Source organism: Delphinus delphis, chromosome 9 (assembly GCF_949987515.2).
Source record: "Delphinus delphis chromosome 9, mDelDel1.2, whole genome shotgun sequence".
NCBI classification, from domain to species: domain Eukaryota; kingdom Metazoa; phylum Chordata; class Mammalia; order Artiodactyla; family Delphinidae; genus Delphinus; species Delphinus delphis.
This window is the reverse complement of record NC_082691.1, coordinates 38656580-38683153: the sequence shown is the minus strand read 5'-3', so window position 1 is coordinate 38683153 and position 26574 is coordinate 38656580. Positions and strand designations below refer to the sequence as shown.

General features: G+C 38.5%; 1 protein-coding gene across 5 annotated transcripts in view; it reads right to left on the bottom strand.

Moving 5' to 3' along the window:
* CRPPA (CDP-L-ribitol pyrophosphorylase A) overlaps positions 1-26574 on the bottom strand; it is a 362199-nt gene that overhangs the window by 265234 nt on the left and 70391 nt on the right. For all 5 annotated transcript variants that reach the window (XM_060020425.1, XM_060020424.1, XM_060020426.1 and 2 more), the window contains exon 4: positions 2506-2610. In XM_060020425.1, coding sequence (XP_059876408.1) covers positions 2506-2610 — 105 coding nt within the window. The remainder of the gene's footprint in view (positions 1-2505; positions 2611-26574) is intronic.

Genomic DNA, 26574 nt, shown 5'->3' with positions numbered 1-26574 from the left:
AAAATAAAACCATAAAATTAAGCTAAAAGCTTATGCTAAAGACAACTCATACAGTATCATCAAAAAGCTAAACAGGGCCAAACGAACAGCCAGTAAATATCAAAAATATTTTTTAAAGGTAGAGGATGATGAGACAGGAGGCAGAAGAGGGAAATAGGGAACCTGAAACAACTACATCATTTGCACTCAAGATAACTTCCCCTCAATCACAGAAGAAATTTGATACCTTAAAAAGACCTCAAAACTGCAATTTGAAAGACTTTTTGCCCAATTCACTGCATTACATGCCCTTTTAGAATCCAAGACGCTGGTAAGGCACATCATTATTCAAACATTCTAAGAGCAGGGCTTCCCCACTCCGGCCCAGTTCGGAAAGTGATACTATGAAAATGATCCCTCTGGGCCTAACAGGATATCACCCTTTGGCACGTGTATTAGTTTCCTAGGGCTGACATAACAATGTACCACAAACTGGACATCTTCAAAAAGGAACATATCCTCTCACCGTACTGGAGGCTAGAAGTGTGAAATCCAGGTATCAGCAGGGCCACTGCCCACTCCGAAGGCTTTAGAGAAGAATCCTTCCCCACCTCTTCCTAGTTTCCTGGGGTTGCCAGCGACCCCTCACTTTCCTTTACTTGTCGATGCATCACTCCAATTTCTATCTCTATTGTCGTTGGCATTCTCCACCTATCTGTATGTGAATCTTTTCTCCTATTCTTACAGATCCGATTTAGGGACTCTTCTTTACCAACCTGACCTCATCTTAACTTGATTATATCTGCAAACCCTCTTTTCAAACAAGAGTGTTTATTCCCAAGTGCCAGGGGCTAGGACTTGAACATATCTTCTGTGGCGGGATGCAGTTCAACCCACAACAGCATTATGAAATGACTCAGGAGGAGAATGAATAGAAGCACTTGGAAAGGCCAACCACAGTTCAGTGCCCCGACATTTGTCGCACATAAAAGGGAAGCAGAGCGCCAAGATGTAAGGACTAAAACCGTGATACTGTATTGCGGGTGGAAGCACTGCAATGTGAGATTTCACTCAAAAATACTGAAATACATTTGTGTAACACAGAGTGTAAAATTCAAAGAAGAGCAGTGTGCTGCGTTCCTTTCACCTGCAGACCTGAGGGTACTTTACAAGTTTAAAGAAGGCTCAGAATACCCACAAGAAGTAGATACTCACACAGCCTAAAACATCAGCAATGAGGCCAAAGAGTGCTGACATGTTAGTAGCAATAAAATGTCTTGAATTTTTACTTTTTTTTTTTTTTTCAACATAGTCTGCAAATTAAGTCAAGCAGGTCTATGGTGACATGGGTCAGGATCTTTAACAAAATACCTAATTGGTTACTATCAAAATCCTCCCAATTGATATGTATATCACCATCTGAGCCATATATAGAAAAGGAGAAACACAATGAATAAAAGGTTTGCCTTCTGGGTTGATGATATTCGGATACTCTTAAAAGAGCAATAAGACTGCATTCATTTACTCCATCAGGCAATAATTCAGGCATGTCAATATTTTGTAATCTTAGAACAATTTAAGTATGTAAGAGAAAATCTTAGCATGCAGCAAGGCCCACCACGTGACTTACAAAATACCTAATCAACACATAGGGCTTTTTGTTTTCTTTTTATGTCAATGAGGAAGTATGCTTTTAGATTCATATAATCTCAGAATTAGGATGAATGTTTTCTAACCAGATTTAGAGGGATGCTTTATAGAGATTTCATCCAACATTTCAAAAGCAGCAATACTTATTCAAAACTATGATATGACCCTACAGTTCTATTTCAGAATACACTGCTCAATTCAACCTATTTCTACCCAATCAAACACAGGAGAGTCACGCTGTAAAGCACTCCTGCTGCAACAGGAAGCTGAACTATGATCGTGCAACAACCACTTCATTCCTCCTAAAGAAAGAAGTTTGCCATAAAGGCAGTCAAACCTTACCACAGGAAGGAGCACAGTTCCTCTTAGGAGGAGGTGAGTGGTTCTAGCCACCAACCCCACTGGGTCAAAACTGGCAGATATGTGTTTCAACCCAGTTAAGTTGGAGCTACCACCCCAAGGCCTGTGAGGAAACGTTGTTATTTTGGAAAGCAGAATTGCACTCTCAATCCAGTTGAAGGTAAGGCTACAGAGTAAAAGATTATATGTAAAGAACACACACAAAAATTGTGAATAAAAGAATCTTATTGGCTAAAATGGAATTTGTTTGAATAAATTATCCCAGCGTGAGTTTTCTTGCAACCGAGCAATAGAAATGATACCATATTTGATGGTTCAGAAAACCTAGTGAGACTCAACACCTTTTATGTATGCGTATACACACACACCTTTATTCCTGGAAATACTGTTTCAATGTGAAACCAAATATTTTTATACTTCTCTATCTTCTAAAGCACCTGGAAATTGTCTGTACTTGTAGACAATACGTCTTCAGGAATGACACACCAAAACAGAGCTAAGTACCAACTCCCTTACCTTCCAGAGGTCAGGAGATCCTTCTATAAGTTTGGCTTTGATGTGACAGTATTTTAGAGCCAAATGCAAACACTCAGTTCCAAATTCCAAGTCATAGTCACTACACTGTGTAGGAAGAAAAAAGAATTAACAAGTTGAAATATAATTTTAAATAAACTAATCTTTTAATTTCATAATCAACTGTACATGGAAAAGAGCCCAGAAAACTCGCAAACTCTTTAATTAGCTACTGATTAATCAGGTACATTAATCTTCCTCACGCCCTAAAAGCCAAATGAAACAAATAGAAAACAGGAATGTTGCAATCAGAAGTTTTTAACTTCCTGAATAGTCTCAGGTGTCAAATAAATATAATACTTCATTTCCTTTGCTCAAAAACTACATTTCCAAACACATTTGTGAAATGCCTCAAGGTATGACCGAGGATTACCGTATCAGACTTGATTTAACAAATATAGGTATCCATAAAACTCCAAACCCCTTATCTCATATTTATACCGCTTTCTTATTAATTGGTATTTTAAATATCAATATATCCTTTTTAGAGGATATATTTTGATTCTGAACATGGCAATATTTCAGTCTTTCATTATGAGAAAAAATTTAAACGCCCATTAGATTTTAGCAAAATATAAGTAACATTTTTTAGCATTTTAAGCAGAACCATCAAAAATGACCAACACAATATAATTCATCTGAGTAACAGTCACTAAGTACCTATCAAGTCCAAGGTTTGTATTAAGGACCAGAATAAAAAGACAAATGAAACATGTTTTGTGGCCTCAAGGAACTCAAGTCTAGAAGGGGAGGTTGATCTATACCAAATATTTTATAACAGAATGTGATATGGAACAACAGAGGAATATTTATAAGTAGACCAGGAGATAAAATACTTAATTCTACATGAGGGTATCAGGGAAGGCCCATCAGAGGAAACGGTCTCTGATCTCATTCCAAAGACTGAATAAAACTCAAGCATAGGGATACCCTTCAGGCAAAAAGTGCCAAACAAAGATATAGACGTTGCAGACATCTGCTGGATTTGCATTTTACAAAGAGCATATCCGTATAAGACAGACTGCAGGAAGACAACAAATACGAATATGACATTTAGCACCCTTTGCCAATCTTTATTGTACTTGAGCTTACGAAATGCCAAATTTTAATGATTTATGAAGTTAATGTGCAAGAAAATATAACCATCAAGTATACCCAGAGTCCCAAATTAATCAGAACAGTCTCTGCTTAAACTTTCTATACTGATATACTACCTAACATGACATTTATTAAACATTTTCATCTCTAATATAGTATTATCAGCAGTTGTTACATTCAACTACATTAAGTTTTGGTAAACCTCTACATTCTACTTTCAACGTCTGCACAGGCTCATCTAGTAGTATGCAAGTGAGACCAACCTACAGTAAAAAAAAGAGTTCTCTCCTAACACACAGTTAAATCCCAGAGATGACTGGCAATAACCCTTTTCCTGCCTCTTTCCAGATGCAAGATATTGAACACATGCATGGACAGCCTTAAAAGCGCTCACAAAGTGCATACTAAGAGGAACCCACAGGAACAGCTACTTCCTTTGTATCTCAGGGATGAGAATTACTTGATGCTGTGCTCCTGCCACTCACGTGATATACCAGCCAACATGGCAACAGCTTACAAACTGCATGAAGTCTTCAGGATTCCAATCAACAGAGCCAACAGGAAATAAGGAAAATGATGGATCAGGTACTTATGAAATATATACTAGAAACAGATACTGAGCCATCCTGGCAGAAATAGTCTGAAGCTGTTATTCACTGTATAGATTAATATTACAACTATTTACAGGGTTTTTGGTAATTTTTTTGCATTAAACCTTGCTTCTACAGTTACCTCAAAAAAAAAAAGCATGCTTAACGACAAATTAAACTCTGAATGTGTTTCTTAAGAACATGGATGACGACTTCCACTTCTGCCTAGGATATAGAAAGCTGACAATGATGCTCATTTCAGAACAAAAGAAAAAAGCAGACAAACTCCAAAAGCAGAACTTTTCCTCAAAACATCAGAGCTGAGGTCACAGGAGGACCAAGTACCCCTAAATCTAAGAAAAGGCATGCCTCCCCCCAAAAGGGAGCGAGTGCCACACAGGCAGGTAAGAAGCAATCACCTAAAAATTCCAACAAACTGTCAAACACTGAGTGGAGGAAACTAGGAGAATGTAGAGCCTCTGGGAATCACAGCCGCAACAGGAGTGTATACCCACCCGCAGGGTCTTCTTCAGCAACCTGTTACTGGGTGCTCACGAAGAGGTGTAATAGTATTTCAAAGTTACTGTGAGTTTAAACTCAAGGTAATCACTAAACAAATGTTTTAGAGTAAGAAGTCAATAGTGATAAGAGGGAATCATAAAATGAGAAATTCATACAAAGGCAGGCAGAAAGAAAGAAAAGGAACAAAAATAAATCACCCAGCAAGATGGTAGGTTTTAATCAAGTAAGTTAATTAATGTGTAACTACATAAAGTATCGACATTATCCAGCATGGGGGCCATAGTGCTATCACTGATCACATGAAAAACACACAAATACATAGGTGTGGAGAACCCTCTGCCTCCCTAAATTTGGAGCCCAAAATAGTGTTAACAATGTTCTCCTCAGGCAGAAGCCCTCAGCACACTATTGTCAGAGGTCCCCACAGACACTGCCAACCCCAGTCACCTTACAGTGAACCTCACAATCAACAGGCCCACTTATAAAATCCACAAATCCAACCAGTCTCCAACATACACACAGGAGCAAAAAACCCAGATTTAACTGAAACCCAAGGTAAAACTAAAATGAAAGATAAGGTGAAAAAGGCAAAAAATAAAGTATTTCGTAGGAGCTAGAAACTATACAGTTAATAAAGACTTAATAACCCCAGAATAACAGTGTCTATACTCATAAAATAAGGATAATATTTAAGAGGATAATATTTAGAAGGGTGGAAAACAGAAAAAGATAATAGATGGCTCAATCACAAAGTCCAATATGTTAAAAAAAAAAAAAAAAAAAAGCAGGGACTTCCCTGCTGGTACATTGGTTAAGAAACCACCTGCCAAGGAAACTTACACAAGCCTCTTAGATAGCCTCATCCACCAGAGGGCAGACAGCAGAAGCAAGAAGAACTACAATCCTGCAGCCTGTGGAACAAAAACCACAATCACAGGAAGACAGACAAGATGAAAAGGCAGATGGCTATGTACCAGATGAAGGAACAAAATAAAACCCCCAAAAAAACAACTAAATAAAGTGGAGATAGGCAACCTTCCAGAAAAAAAATTCAGAATGATAGTGAAGATGATCCAGGACCTCGGAAAAATAATGGAGTCAAAGATCAAGAAGATGCAAGAAATGTTTAACAAAGACCTAGAATTAAAGAACAGACAAACAGGGCTTCCCTGGTGGCACAGTGGTTGAGAGTCCGCCTGCCGATGCAGACGACACGGGTTCGTGCCCTGGTCCGGGAAGATCCCACATGCCGCGGAGCGGCTGGGCCCGTGAGCCATGGCCACTGAGCCTGCGCGTCCGGAGCCTGTGCTCCGTAACGGGAGAGGCCACAACAGTGAGAGGCCCGCGTACCACAAAAAAAAAAAAAAGCTGCCAGAAGCTATTCAGTAATATCTCATGGTTGTGTAGAGTTCTATTTTCTCTGTAGTGTGGGTAGCTCTGAAAATGTGTACAACCTTCTCCTTCTACTTTCCCTTACACCTAGTTTGCATTAAGAAAAATGGAAGAAAAATTAGCAGTGAAATTGGAAGAATAAAGGTAGAATATGAACAAAGTTTTAAAGTATATTATTCTCAATCTTGACAATTACAAACATAGATATTCTCTTCCCGTTTGATTTGTTCTGTAAATCACACATAGTTGAAGTTATTTTTTTTTTAATTAATTTTTTTCTTTTTTTTTTTGTTTTGGTACGCGGGCCTCTCACTGTTGTGGCCTCTCCCATTGTGGAGCACAGGCTCCGAACGCGCAGGCTCAGCGGCCATGGCTCATGGGCCCAGCCGCTCCACGACATGTGGGACCTTCCCAGACCGGGGCACGAACCTGTGTCCCCTGCATCGGCAGGCGGACTCTCAACCACTGCGCCACCAGGGAAGCCCAGTTGAAGCTTTTTTGTTATGTGTATATTGTTTTCCTGTCTTCTCTACATAGCGGTTAAGTGACTAACATCAAATAAATAGTTTATAATACACCTCTCACACTGTTCGGTCAGTCTCCGTGGACCATCACCCTATAGTTAACCTCCTGCCCAGCCCTTTCTCCTGTACCATCCTCTGTTATGCTTCAGTTCACTCAAACTCATTACCTAATAGGCTCTTTACCTCCTAGATTGGAAGGAATACCTATTGCTCACCAGCATCCTCAACTGGTTTCTGCTGCTTTTCCCAACCATCACTAGTAAGTGGTTCAAAGGCAGGGTACGAAGGCAGGATTAACATTCCAGATCCCTACTGCTCTTCTTCCATGCAAAACACTCCTTCCTTCCAAAATGCGGGCCATCTGGACAATGTTCCAACCTTCATAACACTATCATCTCTCACTACTTCATAGGCTCTGCAGTTTCAGGCACATGGGATCAGTCTTCCTTTTTACTCCAATTACTGACATTATACTAGCTGAATTCAAGGTCCATGTGCACAAACTTTAAATACTCTAGCCATTTCCTTGACATTTATCTTCACTTGAACAACTAATTTCTGTTTTGGGGAACTTGATGTTTACCTTTATCTGTGACTCCTCTGAAACTTTTCATTCCATAATCCAGTCTGACTTGAAGATCTAACCATCATTTCTCTTACTCTCCTCTCACAATGAAGTTGCCCTTTTCCCTGAAAGAGGCATCCAATCCTATAAAACCTCTATTTGCTCTTGATTAGGAAATGTTCGCTTTCTTAGACTGCCCTTCATCAACCAAGAGACTACGGCGGAAGGCATGAAAAATGTCATTACTAGCACCCCAACTGCTTTGATCTCTTGTCCATCCGCTAGATTTCCTTTATAAACTCCAACTACAAAATCATGGCATCTATTCTATTTTCTAAATTTTTAGTTCATACATTTCAGTTATCAAGCTACATAGCTCAAAGAACCAAATATCTGTACAAGATTTGTTATGAAAAAGTCAACCTCACCCCCTTCACCCTACTTTGTCTTCTCCAGAGGCGATCATTTTTCCTTCTTTCAATTGACTCTTCTAACATTCATTTCCATGTGTAGCAGTCAACTATCAGTGAGTAACAAATGTACATATGATCTCAGTGGCACATAGCAATACACTTCTTTCTCATGAACAGCTGTGGGACAGCCGAGATGACTGTGCTCTAAAGCTGCAGGACTGTAGGTTGGCTGTGGCAGTTCTGATCTGTGGGTCTCACACTGCAGGCCACAATGGAGGGGCAGCCACGAGAGTATGCCTTCCTTAAGGCAACAGATGCACCAAAGGGCAAGCCCAACAGCACAAGCACATTTACGCCTCTGCCTATATCACATCTGCTAAAATCCCAAAGCAAGTTAAGAGACCAAATCCAGAATCAAGGAGCAGAGAAATATACTTCACTTACCAGGAGGCCATAGTAAGGGTACAAAAGCAGAACACTGTCAGGCCTGAGCAATTGCAATTAAAAAGTTTACCGTCACACCATCTCTCTAAATAACATACTTGTAATGCTGCCTCTTTATTTTCTGAGTTGGCCATCATAATATGGAAGAACTTTGTCTTCTCTCCTCCCAACATCACCACAATACACACCAACAATTCCCATTCCCCATGCCTTCAATATCCTAATTTTGGTTAAATCAATGTGTGTCTACATTACTGACTATGTAAACATTACTCATAGCTAGGTTATATATTATAATTCCTTTCCTGCACAAGTCTTTGTTTTTCCTGGAATTAGAACTTCTCTTTTGTTTCAAGTGTTTGGTTTTCTACATGCCTATGACTCATTCAACAGCAAACAGCTATTTGTCTAGATCTACTCTCAAGATATTCACACACATAAGGCATTTCACCAACTTTATATCCCTGAAGAAGTCACTTTTGAAGTCTTCTGACCTTTTTCAACATGGACTGGTTGTTGTCCTCTGACAGTGACACACAGCTATCATCCTGAGAATGCCCTATGCCATGATCCTGGGGATACTCTTCATCTTTCTCCTATCATGAATCTCCAATATCCCATGTAATCTTTTTGAATGACACTCTCCTTTCTGTGGAACACATCCTCTAATAGCTTTCTGAGAAAGGGAATATAAGAGGTAAGCTTTAAAAACACTTTTTGCTGCATTATTTCTTTGATATTTCCTTCTCTCAATTTTCTCTTTCAGAAAGTTTTGTTATTGAATATTGATTTTATTTGATTGGACTTCTAATTTTCTTTTCTTTCCTATATGCCATCTTTTTATCCTTTATGGGGAAGTTCCTCAGATTTATTTTTAACCCCAGATCTTTTTTATCCTCTGAACTTTTTTTTTTTTTTTTGAGCATTCTGATCTTAATTCATGTTGGCAATGAACTTTTATCTCTGTAATGATATTTTTAAAAGTTTTCCTTTCTCGGGCTTCCCTGGTGGCGCAGTGGTTGAGAGTCCACCTGCCGATGCAGGGGACACGGCTTCGTGCCCCGGTCCGGGAGGATCCCACATGCCGCGGAGCGGCTGGACCCGTGAGCCGTGGCCACTGAGCCTGCGCGTCCGGAGCCTGTGCTCCGCAACGGGAGAGGCCACAACAGTGAGAGGCCTGCGTATGGCAAAAAAAAAAAAAAAAAAAGTTTTCCTTTCTCTACATATTCACTGCTTCCTCATATTAGGCTTTTCTGTTTGTTTTGGTCTCTATCTTCCACAGTAAAGTGCATTCTTCACGTGGGATGGTAAACTTGTCAGCTTATATTTAAGAGTGGAAGATTAAAAAGCTATTAAGCAATGAGTGCAGGGGTGGGGTTTGTGAACGGTGAGCTTCACTATACGGAGATGGGGAACCTCTGAGGTTAGTACTCTTAGGTCTGTCTTCTTCGACTAGACATATTACTCAAAACACTTCCAATCTCCACCCAAGACAGAAAGCCAAGCCGCCAGGATGTTGGCTGCTGAGTGGGAGAAGAGACGATGGGCTTCTCACATTGGGCAGGCAATGTGCACATGGTCTGTTAGTCACCGTTTGGGGCAAGGCACTCCTTCCCTCAACTGCACCCAGTGTTCTCCCCAGATGGAGGAAGCATTTCACCCCCACCTGTCTCTGTGGTGGTGGTGGGGGTGGGAAATCATAGAGTAGAGAAGGTGATTTAGAGATCAGACTATTTTTAAAATATGTTCCGGCAAAGCCTCCTTATTTTGTCCCCCTTCACTCAGTTCTAGGAGTATCCGGTGCTACCTGAACTTTTGGGGAATTCTATTGTAGTCAATTTTACTTCTTAGCTTTCCCTACAACTCTCTTATAATTCAGCCTTCTCAGATTGACTGTATCAGTTACTACTTATTCACCTGTTTTCTGGTTATTTATTTGTTTGCCATCACCACCTCTCATTCTCCTTATTTCCGTGGGTTCATGTTGGTTTTAATCCCTTGCTAAGTGGATTTAGTGAGGTTTGAGTAGTGAACAAAACTAGATACATGTTCAGTTGGTTATCTTTACCCAGAAACAGGTAAGTAATTCCAAATTGTCATCCACAAAGGTGGCTTCAGTTTATATTCCCATAAACAACACATTAAAATGTAGCAGAGTTCTTAACATGAGGTGAGTGAATAGGACTCAGAGGGACTGGAAAAACCTCTGAAAATAGTATTGTGTGTATAATGCAGTTATTTTTCTGGGAAGGGATTCTACAAGTGTCAGAGCTTTTATAACACAAAAAAAGTGAGGAACTATTGTTTTATGGTAATCATATAATGGTCCATGGTTACAAATAATCCGATTACATATCTATTTTTCCAGCTTTAACATCACTCACAGTATTAGTTCTGCAAAGCAGCCTGGGAAGTTTGCCCAACGAAGAATATACACATTAGAGAAAAACTAAATCAAAGGCATGCATGCACAGGTTTCTCACTCTGCAGTTACAGAACCATACTCAGAACGTTTCAAGTAGAAACAAAATAGGCTATCTTACAATGAGGTAAACAATGAACACCTGCATTCAATTTATCATCTGAAAATCAAACTTGAAGCATTTTGCATACATTTACATGGTTTGAATTATGCAATGTATTTGAGAATTGCAGGAGAGACAGTTGTCCAAGAAGCTTTGTTCTTACAATATATCCAATCATTTTATGAGTAAATAAACAACCTCAGACTAAGTCCATATGAGGCTGATAACATAAATGCAATCATCACTCTTCAGGAAACAAATTACAAATGACCTGGCTAAGGACAAGATTTCTACGAGTACCAATTTTTAGAAGAGTTTATACAGAATTACATTGACAAATGGCTTTCAAACACTTATCAGTTAAAACAAAAAACTGTCAGTTTATTCACATTTTTATCAGCTCTACCCAACCAAAAGCCACTATGAACTTATAGGCAAACACCACCCACATGCATCAGTTAAACATTACCTAGAAGATGATACTTCTTTTCTGCATCCAGATAATTAGAGGGAAAACTAACATGGAAAAGTAAATTTCACTGGTAATTGTATAACTGTTTTTAACTATTTCTTTTCAGCTTCACAATCAAATACTGTCAAGCACTATTAAAAACTAAGAGGTTCACTGAATATTTTACTCTTATGTATCTTCTTTGAAAAAGTAAACTGATCGAAGTTTGCAAATAAAATTAAGGAATTGAGATAATGCCCAGAAACCCACTGAGCAGACATATCACACATGCATTGTCCAGCCCCAGGGTCAACAACTAAGGGGAAAACTGGATCAATACCCAGCCGCAGAGATAAGGTAACTTTAAATTCATGCAGAGAAAACTGTTAGAACAGGGGTCCCCAAACCCCAGGCCTCGGAAGGATAGCGGTCCAAGGCCTGTTAGGAACCGAGCCGCACAGCAGGAAGTGAGCAGCGGGCGAGCCAACAAAGCCTCATCTGCCGCTCCCCATCGCTCTCATTACAGCCTGAACCATCCCTCCCCAAACCCCGACCGTGGAAAAGTTGTCTTCCACGAAACTGGTCCCTGTGTTAGAAGACTGCTATTGTAATCTCATCAAGAGATTATGAGGGGGCTTCCCTGGTGGCACAGTGGTTGAGAGTCCGCCTGCCGATGCAGGGGACACGGGTTCGTGCCCCGGTCCGGGAAGATCCCACAAGCCGCAGAGCGGCTGGGCCCGTGAGCCATGGCCGCTGAGCCTGCGCGTCCGGAGCCTGTGCTCCACAACGGGAGAGGCCACAACAGTGAGAGGCCCGCATACCGCAAAAAAAAAAAAAAGAAAAAAGAAAAAAGGGATCATGAGGATCTGAAATAAATCCAGGAACCAGAGAAGGGAGGGCCCAGAGCCAGAAGCTATTTCAGCATCAGCAGGGTTGGTGACATTATTACCCCAGTTGGAAGGTACAGAAAAAGGGAACAGTTCCATCGGTTAGATTCATGGCATCAGTTTAAGTTCCCTATAGAACATCTAGCAGGAATACTCATAAGAAGCTGTAAATACATGTCCAACATTTATGAGAGAAACATGAAAAAGAATGATCAAAAAACTTGAGGAGTACCTATCCAGATACCAAGCAAATATTTATGGAATAGTTGCCAGGCATCCTTCTCTAAGCACCGAGAAGGATGAATGAGGCTGGGGAAGATATACAAGCAAATACAACACAAAGAGATCAAAGTTAAATCTGTATGTTCACAGGCTGTGGGAAATGAAGAGAAGCACCAATGACTTCATGACATCAGTTCTACTTTTTCTTCAATGATACAAGTTGCACAAAATTTAACCTGAGTTCAGTGCAACACTTAAAACTGTAACAATCTGCTTTAAACTCCAAACATTATCTCATTATCTCAAGACCAAAACTACGGTTTTAAAATTATCCCGCCGTCTCAACAACTTGTCCAATAGCCTCCTGCTGGCCCATTCCTTACACTAATTTTAGTACCTTCAGCCTTCTCCCTGGTTCTCATATTTCACATGATATTTTCAAATGTTTCTTCTGAGTCTCACTTTACAATCTAGTTCCCCGAGCATCAACTGTTGACTTAAACACTGTGAAACTCTGTTTCTAGGTTTTCTATGAAACTCTGTGGCTCCTAAAAACTCTTCTCTACAGCCTAGCCTACATCCTTCAATCATGAAAAGTCAGAGCTAAGAGAACAGGAATTAAATGTGCCTGAATACTAGGCCACTGAGGCTAAAACTAACAGTGACAAGCTATTCAGCAATAAAACAGAACAACAGACTGACATGTGCAACCACATGGATGAATCTCGCAATCATTATGCTTTAGCCTTAGAAGCCAGACACAAAAGACTACAAATTTGGCCCCATAGAAGGCAGCAATGACAGTGTGCCAGTGGCAGATCTAGGCTTTAAGAAACTTTGTGTGTTTCCACCCTTTTATACCTGCCATCTCCATGAGAACATGCCTGGATAGACTGCTGGTCAAACCAAGGTGAAAGAATGGAGCAGAGCTGTCCAGCCAATGTACACCCACAGTACAAAGCAGAGCTGCCCCAAAGCACAACACATGCGCGTGCACGCGAGTGCGCACACACGCGCGCGCACACACACACACACACACACACTTATTGATGAGAGCCTGAACTAAGGCCTGCATGTCCCTCCCTCACCATCAGAGAGCTAGGCTGTGGTCTCTGGGCAGGATGAAACCAGTTACAGACCAGTGAGCACCTATTTAGTAGGACTGTCTGGGGACACTGGGAAGTCGGCCAGGAACACCTGGATTGAAATATTTCTGTAATAGGTAACATTCTATTCTGAGAAACTTAATAGATTTCCTTAGCAACACGGAATGGCGATCATTCCATTTGTCATCAACAAGTATAGACCATGTGAGGGAAAACACAGCCCAAGCGGTTGGTCACATTTCTGCTCCTTTTCTACGTATTCTATAGATTCCAGCATGGACCAGCAGATCATGCCACTGGCAAACCCCAACTCCTCTGTGCCATTACACCTCACTCTGTGCACCAGCCTTTGATGTACTTAGATCCTGTGTTCAAAATGAATTACAATGGCCCTTGCCACCTCTAGTACAGATGGAGGCAAATAGATGGTGCACCACTAACAAGGCCTAGGGAAAATGAAGACTCTTCTATACACAATCACTATCCTCATTATCCTTATGTAATCCATCCAATAATGTAACAACTGAGTTATAAAAGACAGAATTTTAATTTCATCCTTCTCATTTTTATCACAACAGGCAAAGTGTCGGAAACAATGTGAGGTTTTCCAACTTTGCCCAAATTTATCTGCTCCTGTTCCAATAATTAAGATATCGATGAGATACTGTACTTGAATCTTTTAAACAATATTGGGTGCTGGCCATGCCCTCCCCACCTCCCACCCCTTTTTGGGAAAGAAAATACCCAATCTACAATCCCTGCTAAGAAAGCATCAACCTTGTTTTATTTTCCTGTCATACCATTCCTTCCCAGCCCCACTCCATAGGTTCTGCTGACTGGTCTATCGGTGGGGACCTATCTCTAGAGCAGCCAGTCCAACAGATGATCAGTAGCTTATGATCTGGGTGAACGGGCTGATGAAGGCTCTATATGCCCAAAGTTTGCACTAGGACATGAGGAAAGAATTTGCCAGTTGAGAAAGGAAGTCAAATCTACTATGGCATGCACTCCTCTTGGAGCGCGAGGGTTGTGGAAACTAAATCTGAAGTTACAGAAAAACAGAAATCATAAATTTAGAAGATGAGGTGAAAAAAATGGATTAATCATAAGGCAGCAAAACCCCCAGAAGTAACTCAGGTCTCAACAGCTTGCCAGTTACCAATGAATTCTCTTTTTCCAATAACTTACATGTCTTTCTTGGGAAACTTTTAATCTCTCTTCCTTGTAAACTCAAAAGCTAATCAGGGAACTTCCATAGACAGTGGAAAGTTCCAGTACCAATAAAAGTTCCTGATAGAGGCAATTATCTCAAAATCCTTCTGAAAGATTGTATAACTACCAGCATCACTGATGATTATTCATAAATATGGCGAATTATCCAAAAATCTTTTCCAAACCAAAATGACAAGTATAAGACTGATTATTCTCTGCAAGAATGCTACCTGGGTACCCCTGTCACAGCATATTTGAAGTCTCCAGAGTCTTAGCTCATTAGTATCAACACAGGTAGACTCTTCTCCCATGCACTGAACATTCAAAAAATTCCGTTTTTAACCTTAAAGTAAACTTGTACAATGGAATATATCGACCATACAACCAACGTCGAAAGAAATGGCACTCCTTTTTGAACCATGTTTTAGGAACATATAATGAACTTGGCAATATAATAGGTAAGTGATAGTCTGTCCATAAACTACTGTGAAAAAATTTAGTCTTTATACTCAAAAAGCATAGTGCAGTAACACCTTTTCATAAGATTGGGATATGTTTTAAGAAAAACAAAGAAAAAAGAAATTTCGGTGATAGTACAAAGGACAAAACGTAGGACTCATACCCAACCCCAGCTCTCAGTCCTCTGAAAGAACTGCATTCCCTCCCAAATTAATAATTATTTCCTGAGTGTTGACATTTATTCCCTGCTATTCAATGTAAGCAAAAGCACATTCTCTTTCCAAAAGGATTATCGTGATATTAAACAGACATCCAACATAGAAAGGCCTAGATGAACTACCAAAAACAAAAAAAAATTATAGGAAAAGAAACAGCTCTGATTAGTTTTCATCGTGAAAATATCAAGAGTAGGAAAGACATGTAGATATCAAAGAAGGAAATCCCTCTTAAAATCTGGATGTCCTGGGATCAGGATAGATCACCTGTCCTACAAAGCCTATCACAGAGGTCTTATTCTCTAGGGAATCCTCACATTAGAAGACTTAATAGCCATCAAGTCCATTATGAGTTAAAATTACCTTAATTTGTACGCATTGGGACCACAAAAAAGCTGAAGCAGTAATCCTGAAAAAAGTAATTAATCTATGTTAAATCTATGTTAATCAGTTATGTATGTGTTAAGGTTAAGAAAAAGATTCAAATCATACCTAAATAATTCTTGCCAAATCTTTAGTTTGTTAAATTGTGTAATTTTTTTCCCCAGAAAGTACAACGCTTGTGAAAGATCTCAGGGAGAATATGCTGAACACAAGAAGCTATCTCTTGATCATTCAAATGCACAGCAACAAGATAGAACAAGCTTCCTCCCTGGTGCAATTCCCAATAGGACCAATTTAGGACCAATTTTATCCAGTGTCTAAAAACTATCAAATCACAAACATGCCATATTTGCCCCACCAGGGACCATTTCTAGTTGCCTTGCTGCAATGTCCAAGAAAAACTAGAAGTTTGAAAATTGATGTCTTTCCAGGTTAGAATAAAATGAAAATTAGCACCTTGAATAAGACATTCCAGTTCACTTTTACCATGGTTTTTTTTTTCTGTTTTTCCTAAAAGAATCAAAATATTTTGTAGCGTCCTTTCAAATCATCACCTAAAAGAAACAGCAGTTCTTTTACTTTCTCCTTTCCCAAGAATGCGGAGTTCTCCAATTCACTCCAGGTCAAACTCTGATTATATTCAAATATATCTCGGCCTTGGGGAAAAGCAAGGGAAGGTGGCCAGCACTCAAGGGTATCAAGTAACAAGCACCCTAACACTTTTTTCAAAGTGCATCTTGTGCAAACAGAAAAACGGTAACTCCAAGGGAATAGCCATTGGAGAGATGTATATACTCTCCCCAGGATGAAATATTTTTTCTTTCATACATTCAATTCACTAAAAATGTTCTTAAGTGGTGATTTTTACCCTAAAACTGTATGCTTATTAAGAAATTATATCAATATATACACTCATATCAATGCACACATATCAGTATCTACGTATGATATATCAACAGAGGCACTAAAAAAGGGGAGCTCCTCGGTTCAGCAATAAAGATGCAAAGTGCAACACTCACTCCCCTTGCCTTGCACAGAAGTGAAAATTCACCACACCTGACCTTGGTATATTCCACATCATGGACTTGCAACAAAATGCCAGGCCATATTCACCACACATTGTCTTTGCCAAAGGCTAAGAAACTGTATGATTCGTCTTTTTTCTCAGTTTCTCCATAAAAATCAGATTAAAAAGGCTTCCTGTTGTAACTTCCATTTTATCTAATATTTTTGAAAGCCATATGTGTTTCACCGTAGAGAAAGATGATACTGACACGTCCACTCACTGTAGAACCGTTGGTGAGAGAACATCTTTTAATTTCTTTTAACTTTTAGAGGTTTTTCTTTTTTAATGGTTTCTCCTCCTGTTGTTTATTCCTTGGTATTATTTTATTCAGTTTCCTAAAAGATTTGAGAGTCCTGACTTAATTTTTAACTGAGGAACTTAAATATCCTGGATGTTTCACTGTACAAATGCGATGATTAAATACAGAACAATCTAAGCAGCAGGCCACATTCAAAAGACTAGTTTTACTTCAATTTTACCATAAATTAAAAACACTACAAGGCACTACATTTAGATTAAATCATAATAACTCTTGCAAATCAATTCCTAAGTTGTTGCTTTGCTTGTAAGAGCCACAGATAAGTAACTCTACCTCTAGTTTTCATAATGGAATACTTCCTACTATGTTTTGAGGGAGAACCTGTGGTAATTTGGGGTCGTTTTTAACATGATTGCCTGCTAACCACCACACAACACAGCACACACCTCAGGCCTCAGCAGGAAAAGTGGATCCTTTAGCAATGGCTGTCTAGGCAGCTAGAGTTAAGTCACTGAAACAATTAAAAGATTTTAACCCCACTGCGGGAAACTTCACCAAAGGCACAACTTTTAAAAGAAGATGTTTCTTCATACAGTTTTAATCACTGATTATGTCCAAGAGGTACATGAGACTTATTTAAGGCCCTATGCAAAATGGAGTTAACACTGGCACTAGTTAGGAGCCTGTGAGATAATGAATGTATTATTTTATTCATTACTTCATTGCTAGCATTTCTACCTGTGCCTGATAAAAATGCAAAGGAATTTTTAATCAAAAAGTAGTGTATTTTAAAACTATATTCCAGAGGTATCAAACAGATTCTTACAAAAATTTAGTGGTAATCATATGGCTCTGGAAACCATATACTACTGTCATCTGGATTACTTGAGAACAGTACATCTGTACTAATTTTTAATCTAAGATTGCTTTTAGAGTGTAGTCAGGTCTTCCACTGTCCTTAGATTATGTACAAATAGTATTTGATTAACGATTAAGGAACAGGGACTTCAATCTGAAAGTATTAAAGTATACATGTGAAAAATTAACTCCTGAGAGATACTGCCTTATCCTGTGACCAACCTTTTTTTCTCAACTGTAAACTTCATAGTAATAGTATAAACAATCCCACACGAGTACATGTATGCACACACAAAAAGCCAGCATTCGTAAAAAGCCAAAGATTTCACAGTCAGATTAAGCCCTAAATTATGTACTTTCATAAGGAATCTCTTTAGTCAAAAAAAAACAAAAGGCCTAAATAAAATCTAATTCTCCTGTGGTTGCAAAGGACATAAAAAGGACAACTTCCTAGAAACCATGATATTAGTTAGCCACAAGTAAAAGAAATACTGCATTCAACTCTGAGGGATTTTTAGATCAGGTTAAACCAGCAAATGTACCTGCTTGTTTCAGCAGTTTTCAATAGCTTTCCCTCAATTTACCAATCTAGAAAAGGTAAAGCTCAGTCATCGAGGATCAGAAGCTGAAAATAACTTTCATTTTCTTCTAGCTTTCTTTAAGTAATAAATTCCATGAAACTGTAACATCTTAAAGATCACAATAAAATGCACTCATCCATTACACACATACCCACAAACTAACAACTACCATATGTCAGGAATTCTGCAAAGCAATAAGAACCAATTCATTGCATTCTTAAAGTTCTATGGCACAAATAGGAATTTTTAAATTTTGTCAATTTTTAAAAGCCTCATTATTACCCACACTATTTTTATGATACAGCTTAGCAAAAATAAGTAGATTTCTATTCCCCAGAAAAATACGTAAAACAAGATTGCCTTCACCTTTTCTTGCCACTGCTCCTCACTTGCCCTTATCTCCCCTTTAGCTGTAACTGAAAAGTTAAAATACATGAAAATTGTCTCCAAGTCCATCAGTTTTGTGCAGAAGTACACTATTTTCTGAGTGTTATTAGCTGTGATCCACAGCAAATGTTCCTTATGCAAATAAGTTCAGGAAATGCTAACTTCAACATAGTTCAGCAACTTCCATTTCAGAGACTTTAGTTTACTAATATGCATTTTGAATATTCGAATGGGGAATATCATGTCTAGCATTTCCCAAGTATATTTCACCAAGAGATCTTTTTCCAAAACTTACTCTCTTCAAGAACAATGTTCCATGGAACACAGCTTGAAAAATTATGATTTAACCCTTCCTACTTCAACTTTTCCAAGAATATGCTCACAGTCTATGTCCCTCTTCTATTGTCTCTCCCTCTGTTTTCTTTTGTCTTTCTCTTTTTCTCTTTCTCTATTTCTCCTCTCCTCCCGCCCTCATCTCTGTATCTATTTCTTTCTCATCCTTTTTAGTCTCCCTCTGTCCCCTCACTTCCTCCCTCTTTTCCTCTCTCTCTCTCTCTCTCTCACACACACACACACACACACACACACACACACACACACACACAGCACCTCTTTCAGAAAAGTCTAACGACTGGTTTCATGCCAGCCATAGCATCTATATATTAATAATGAGCCTGTATTTAACAAGTGAGATTTTGATTATATACCCTAAGAATTGAGTTTCAACTCACTAGTTCAGTGTAGGCATGTGCTTTGTATTAGACACTGATATTCTTGTTTCCAGAAACATCTCTTAAGTAAAAGCTTAAATACTTTGCCTATTTAATCACAAAGGGCATTAAGCCACTAATTCTATCTAATGTGGAAATTACTAGTCTACTAGTCTACTACTAGTAGTCTAACAGGACACTAGTCTAATAGGAGAAAATATGCCTGATCTGCTAATTTAGCATATCTACTTAATTGTAATTAAAACATCAAAGCAGACACAAGCACATTTTAGAGAAAGATATTTCCAATGTAAAGAACAAGACATTTAGAAGATATTTATTTAGTACTAAAATATAATTTAAAATAACATGGTGGATATAACATGTATATAAATAGTATACATAGTATCAACTTTTGCATATTTGGTTCTTTCATATCTGACATTAATACTCCTAAACTCAGGAGTAACTGACTTACAAAAATCATGTGAAAAATCAAGTAATCAAATTACTTGTTGGGACTCCCCTGGCGGTCCAGTGGTTAAGACTCTGTGCTTCCACTGCAAGGGTCATGGGTTCGATCCCTGGTCGGGAACTAAGATCCCACATGCTGCGCAACACAGCCAAAAAATAATAATAATAATAAGTTACTTGTTGAGGGGACTAAGCAAAAAGAGCTAAGTATTCCAAAAATGCTTTCTTCCATAACAACAACAAGAACATTGGCAGATATTATGAAAATCAGCTTTCTAAGAACTCTGCAAAGTAAACAAAGGCATGTGACGATCTGTGGAATTGTTCAAACATATAGCACTAAATCTTGGTAAAAATAGTTAATGTTGTAGAATTTTAATTTACCCTGTTTCTGCCACACATTCTCTTCTGAGCATGACAGCCCTGAAAACCAACTGCCTACAACCACAATGAAAACCAGAAGCCTGGCAGCCCCTGGATAAGGTAAAACAAGGCTGGAGCTTCTCAAATCCCAATTCCCAGGTAACTGCCATAACTTGACCTGTCCAGAAGTTCCCTGAAAAGTCCAAATCCAAAGGTTTGTCTTTATTTGACTTGAGTCAGAGCTTTCCAATGCAGTGTTTCCCTGGGAGCATTAGCTACATACTATCAATGCTAATTGTTTATTAGTGCAGCTGCCTAATGTGGTTTTAACAATTGAAAATAAGCTGACCAAACAATTAAAAGGAAAAGCTGGAAAATGAGATGTCCACAGGGGACTTTGAAAAGCTCCAACTATTCCTAGGAATCTAGAAAAAGCCACATACATGCATAGGGCTGTGCACATAACAAGGAAAGACCTGAAAATGCCCTATGCTCTCATTTCTGGCTGACATTTTGCATCTTCACAAGTTGGGAGCGAGAACTACGGCAGAGTTGTAACTGCTTTTCTGAGTATAGGAAGTGTGCCCCTACACACACAGACAGCCCTTAGGCAAAGCTGGGAAAATTGTTAGTTCCAGACATTTAAGGAAATCTCTAACCATTAGCCAACTGCTACAAGCTAACTTAGCGGACTTCAATGGCTACATATGACTAAGGATATAGATATTCCAGAATGAGTTCAGGAAAGTTATTAAACAGTAGAAACAAGCAATATTTACAACAGTAAATGCTAAGGGGATGGGTTCTGATTTTCATAGTTGCCATATTAGTAAAAATATCCAGTTTAACAAAAAAAAATTCAGATACGCAAAGAAAATGAAACATAAGTAGAGAATAATCATGGGAGAGAAACTGTCCTGAAGAAGCCTAGACTTCGGATTCACTAAATGAAGACTTCAAACAAGTTTTTAAAAAATAAGTTCAGTGAACTGAAGGAAACCATGTCTAAAGAACCAAAGTATGAGAAAGTTGCCTCATCTGTTAGATGATATTAGTAACGTAGAAATTACTAATAAGAACCCGATCGAAATTCTGCAATTGTAAACTATAAAAGAAATGAAAAATTCACTAGACAGACACAATATGGTTGAGTAGTCAGAAGAAACAACTGGCACATTGAAGATAGGTCTCCTGTGTTGGTATGCTTGATGATGTCCCACCTAGAAGGAAAGGAGGAAAAGGGGCAAAAAGAATTTGCAAAGAAGTAATGCCTGACTACTTCTTAAATTTGATGAAAAATGATTTACAAATTTAACTAAATTTAAGCTCAATGAACTCCAAAAAAACAGACAGGAAGAGATACATGTCTGGATGCATGACAGTCAAATTGTCAAAAAACCAAGAAGAATTCTGAAAGTAACAAGTAACTTATGCATAAGATTCACTATTAATGTTAACAATTTCTTAACAGAAACCATGGAGGACAGAAGTCAGTGGGAAAACATATTCAAAGTGCTGAAAGAAAAAGATTGCCAACCAAGAGTTCTATATTCAACGAAACAATCTTTCAAAAATGATGTAGAAATTAAGACATTCCCAGGTAAGCAAAAAGTGATAGAATTTGTAGACAGAATGGTCTACAAGAAATACCAAAGGGAGTTCTTGAGGCTGAAATGAAAGGACACTAGATAGCAACCCGAATCTACATAAAGAGTACCAGTAAAAATAACTACATACATAGGTAAACATAAATGATAATATACATGTAAACATTTTTGTTACATGTATACATTACACGGTAAACATTTTTGGTTTAACTTTTTCTCCTTCTTAAAAGACAATTGCAAAGAGCAATAACTATGAGTATTGAAGGGCAAGCAATGTATAAAAATGCAATTTATATGACATTATAGCACAAATTAGTGTATACAAAGTACAGAATGGGAGAGTACTGCTGACTCTTACATTGTTTAAGGAGGAAATCATGTTGATTCTTTTAATGCCAGAAAAATTTCAATTAAAAAAATTTTGTAGGACTGGGGCTTCCCTGGTGGCACAGTGGTTAAGAATCCGCCTGCCAATGCAGGGGACACAGGTTCAAGTCCTGGCCTGGGAAGATCCCACATGCCGCGGAGCAACTAAGCCTGTGCACCACAACTACTGAGTCCGCACGCCACAACTACTGAAGCCTGCGCGCCTACAGCCCATGCTCCACAACAAGAGAGCCACAGCAATGAGAAGCCCACGCACTGCAACAAAGAGCAGCCCCCACTCACCGCAATTAGAGAAAGCCCACGCACAGCAACGAAGACCCAACGCAGCCAAAAATAAATAAATAATTTTTTTTTAATTTCATGAAAAACAATTATTTTAAGAAAAATTATGAAGGACAGACAAACATATCTGTAGGCAGTACTCAACCATCAACTCACCAGTCTTGGGACTCTGCTGTAATGTCACTCTCAGTACTATAAAACTTATGAAATATGTACAATTATCCCATTTTTTATATAGGAAATTCACTCCCCAAGTGTAAGCAAAGCTTACACTTTAATGACAGCAAAGCTGTCATTAAAGCTGAAACATTTACTCGGGTTATTTTCACCAGAACCCAAATGATTTCCTTTAGTCCTCTGCATCATTAATATATAAATTAAGATACATAATGTGTAAAGGTTTTGTTTACTCATTGCTAAGCTAACTTCCCTATAATAACACTATTATTTATTCTCACATAAAGTCTTTTATTGTATAGGTAAGTGTCCTAATGTGGTATTTTAAAAATGCTTGTAGTGAACTGCCACACCAAAATAAAATACACTAGAGAACATAATCAATTTCAACTAAAAATATAAACCTGTATCTTCCAAGTTTTTAGTTTTTATAAGGGATATGTATATATATATATATATATATATATATATATATTTTTTTTTTTTTTTTTTTTTTTTTTTCACTGAGTGGCTATTACATGCTAGGCATTGGGCTCAGCACTGAGGGTAACGTAGTGAACAAGACAAAGTCCCTACCCTCTTGGACTACAACTTACAACTTATAGGGGAATAAAGATAAGAGACATGTAAACCAGACCAAATAGATAATTACAGATTACAATCAGTAACAAGACTGACCATAATGAGAGCCACCCAGTCAAGCCCAGCTTATATCAACCAACACCCAGCCAACCTGCAAACCAAGTAAGGGAGAAGAGTTGTTGCATGCTGTGGAGTCTTGGGGATATTTGTGCATAATGACAGCTGACCAGCACTTGCAACATCAGGCACTGTACTAGGAGCTTTCCATGTGTTACCTCATCCAAACTTCTCACTGATCCTTTGAGATAGATAATATTTTTAGCCCTATTTAACCAATAAGGAAATTGAGAATGACAAGTTGAATAACCTGCTTACAGTCACACTGTCAATAAGTGTGAGAACCAAGAATCAAACCCAACTGGTCTAATTTTAAAGTCATCTGGCTCTTTATTACTTTGATTGTGCCCCTTCTCCTAAGTTGACTTCAGTCTGCTGACATCCTTACCCTATTTCTTTTCTAGCACTCATGGATGTAGATTATAGAAAATATACTACAACCTCAAACTGGTGCTTCCAGATTTACTTTTCTTGTTCTTGCCACCTTATGAGCTCCTTTACCTGGGTGCAAACTAGACAGTGCTACCAAGTTTTGATACCATTTAAAATGATTACACTGTTTTATCTTCCAGAAAATAGAAGAAGTTACACCAGCAAAATGAATTTTACTATTTATCATTTAAATTAGATTATAAAAAAATTTTTAATTAAATTCAGTTTTTACAAAAATGTCTTACTGAAAATAATATTATTTCCAGATGACACTGTAAGTATACAATTTGATAGTGACAACGTTCTCCTGGAAAAAAATATATAATGGCAAGAATGTTCCTTTTAGGAATAAACTAAAATTAGTAAATTCCTTCATCTGAATCAAGAAAGCCAGGGTAAGTATAGAAAGTGAAATTTATTTAAAATGCAGCACTCAATGTACAGTTCATTTTTTCACGTAATATTATACTGCTTTATATACCACCAGGACATGATATAACATGATGATTTGTACTATGGTTGAAAACAAAGGGCATTTATGCTTTCCATAATCCATCAGAATCAGGTATGAAGTAGACTAGCCTACTTCTAATGACAGGAAGTCTGTGACTTCCTGATGCTAATTCCATTTAGTATTTTGTGGTAGGAAACACACAGACTGCACGAAAGGATATAACCTATCGTTAACAGCCTAAGGAAGCTTCGGACATTTACCCTTTTTTTTTTTTCTTTTCTAACTTATAAATAAACTTGAGATCTTTAAGGGAAAGAAAAAAAAAGTCTGGCTAAAGCATCTTAGAATTTTTAGTTTTTCTTAGAAATGGAGGATACAAAATTTTTCCTTGCAGTTTTCTTATTATCCTAAAGACAATAATAGGTAAGAAAAGGGTGTTTCCAAGAAAGGAATTTAGTGTCATTAAACACGTAAGTTTAATAGAATGTTTCCTGAACCTCCACACTGAACTACAGCCATCAGAAATTAACAGTCAGTCATCCTATTTATTGCTACTATTTCAAATACACTCATTCCCCTATGGCATGTATATCAAAAAATATTCAACATTAGAACCAGATCTCAAAGTGAAACCACAAAGATGAAAACCACACAGGTAAAGACAGACAACATGCTAATAAAAATGCACTGCTGAATATATTCACAACTAACCAGCTAAGGACACAAGTCTCCAGTCTTTTCAACTAACCAGCTAAGGACATAGTCTCCAGTCTTTTCATCCAATGTTATCAAACCTTATTAAAAGGTATTTGCGGGCTTCCCTGGTGGCGCAGTTGTTGGGAGTCTGCCTGCCGATGCAGGGGACACGGGTTCGTGCCCCAGTCCGGGAGGATCCCACGTGCCGCGGAGCGGCTGGGCCCGTAGCCCATGGCCGCTGAGCCTGCGCGTCCGGGGCCTGTGCTCCGCAGCGGGAGAGGCCACAACAGTGAGAGGCCCGTGTACCGCAAAAAAAAAAAAAAAAAAAAAAAAGGTATTTGCAAAAGCAATTATACCTTTTTATGGGCAATTATTATCAAAATGTATTAAAATAAAGCATGTTGTTGTTTTAAGAATCAGTTACAGGAAACATAACAGGTAATCAGGCTGTAATTTTTATCTTGTTTCTGCCATTTAATACATATTGACCTTTATAAGTACCTTGACTTCTTAACTACCAGTGGGAAGATCACCTACCAGTTATTCTTCCTTCGATATCCCACTCAGTGAACTAGTTTCCCTTTCCCTCTGTGTGAATCAAAAATTCGATGCTAATTTAACAAAACTCCTAGATGAGGCCAAAGAGGACATTTTAAATCAGTTTCGAAGAATCGAATAGTCTTAAAGACACATACACTCCTGCCCGGTCAATCCCCATTCTAAACACACTTCCTGTGACTTTCCTGGTGGTACAGCGGTTAAGACTCTGCTCTCCCAATGCAGTGGTCCTGGGTTCAATCCCTGGTCCGTGAACTACAGCTGGCATGCCGCAATTAAAGATCCTGGCAACTAAAAATCCCACGTGCCGCGACTAAGACCTGGTGCGGCCAAATAAATAAGTTAATTAATTCTTTAAAAAGATGATTAAAAAAATAAACACACTTCAAACTCACACAGCTCTCAGGAACAGATGTAAACGCCTGCCCAAAGTGGATGCTTAGACCAACAGGCACCTAAATAAGAACTGTCAAAGCAAAGGGCACGTAGCTCTAAACCAATGGGGATTCATCACTTGTTCAATGAATACATTCTAACATCTGTTACGTAGAAATTTTAAAAGAAGAAATTATCACTGAATGAAAATGTGATGTGGTTAAACCTGGTTTAGTTCTGTTTGCTAAAGAATCAATTATTACTGGAGTTCTGCATACAAAGGCCAGTACTTTTCCCCACCGAAACAAACCTGGTTTTTTCCCCCACTAAGTTAAGCCTGAAATCTCTTTCAAAGCAACTGTTTCTTCTCTAACACAGTGTAAAATATCCCTGTGGTGATTCATCTGGTAAATGCATTTACCACTAACTCCTCATATGTTTAACTCCATCCTGCTAGCAGCTTAGTTTGCTTGGGCTGCATTAATATCTCATGCCCATTTATGCTCATGTAACCAACCAAATGACCACTGGATGGTCCTTTCCATCTCTACTCATCTCACTGGCTTGACAACTTATATATCCCATCCATGCTCAATAACAAAGTATAATTTGAACAAGAACAAAATTTCAGGGAAAAA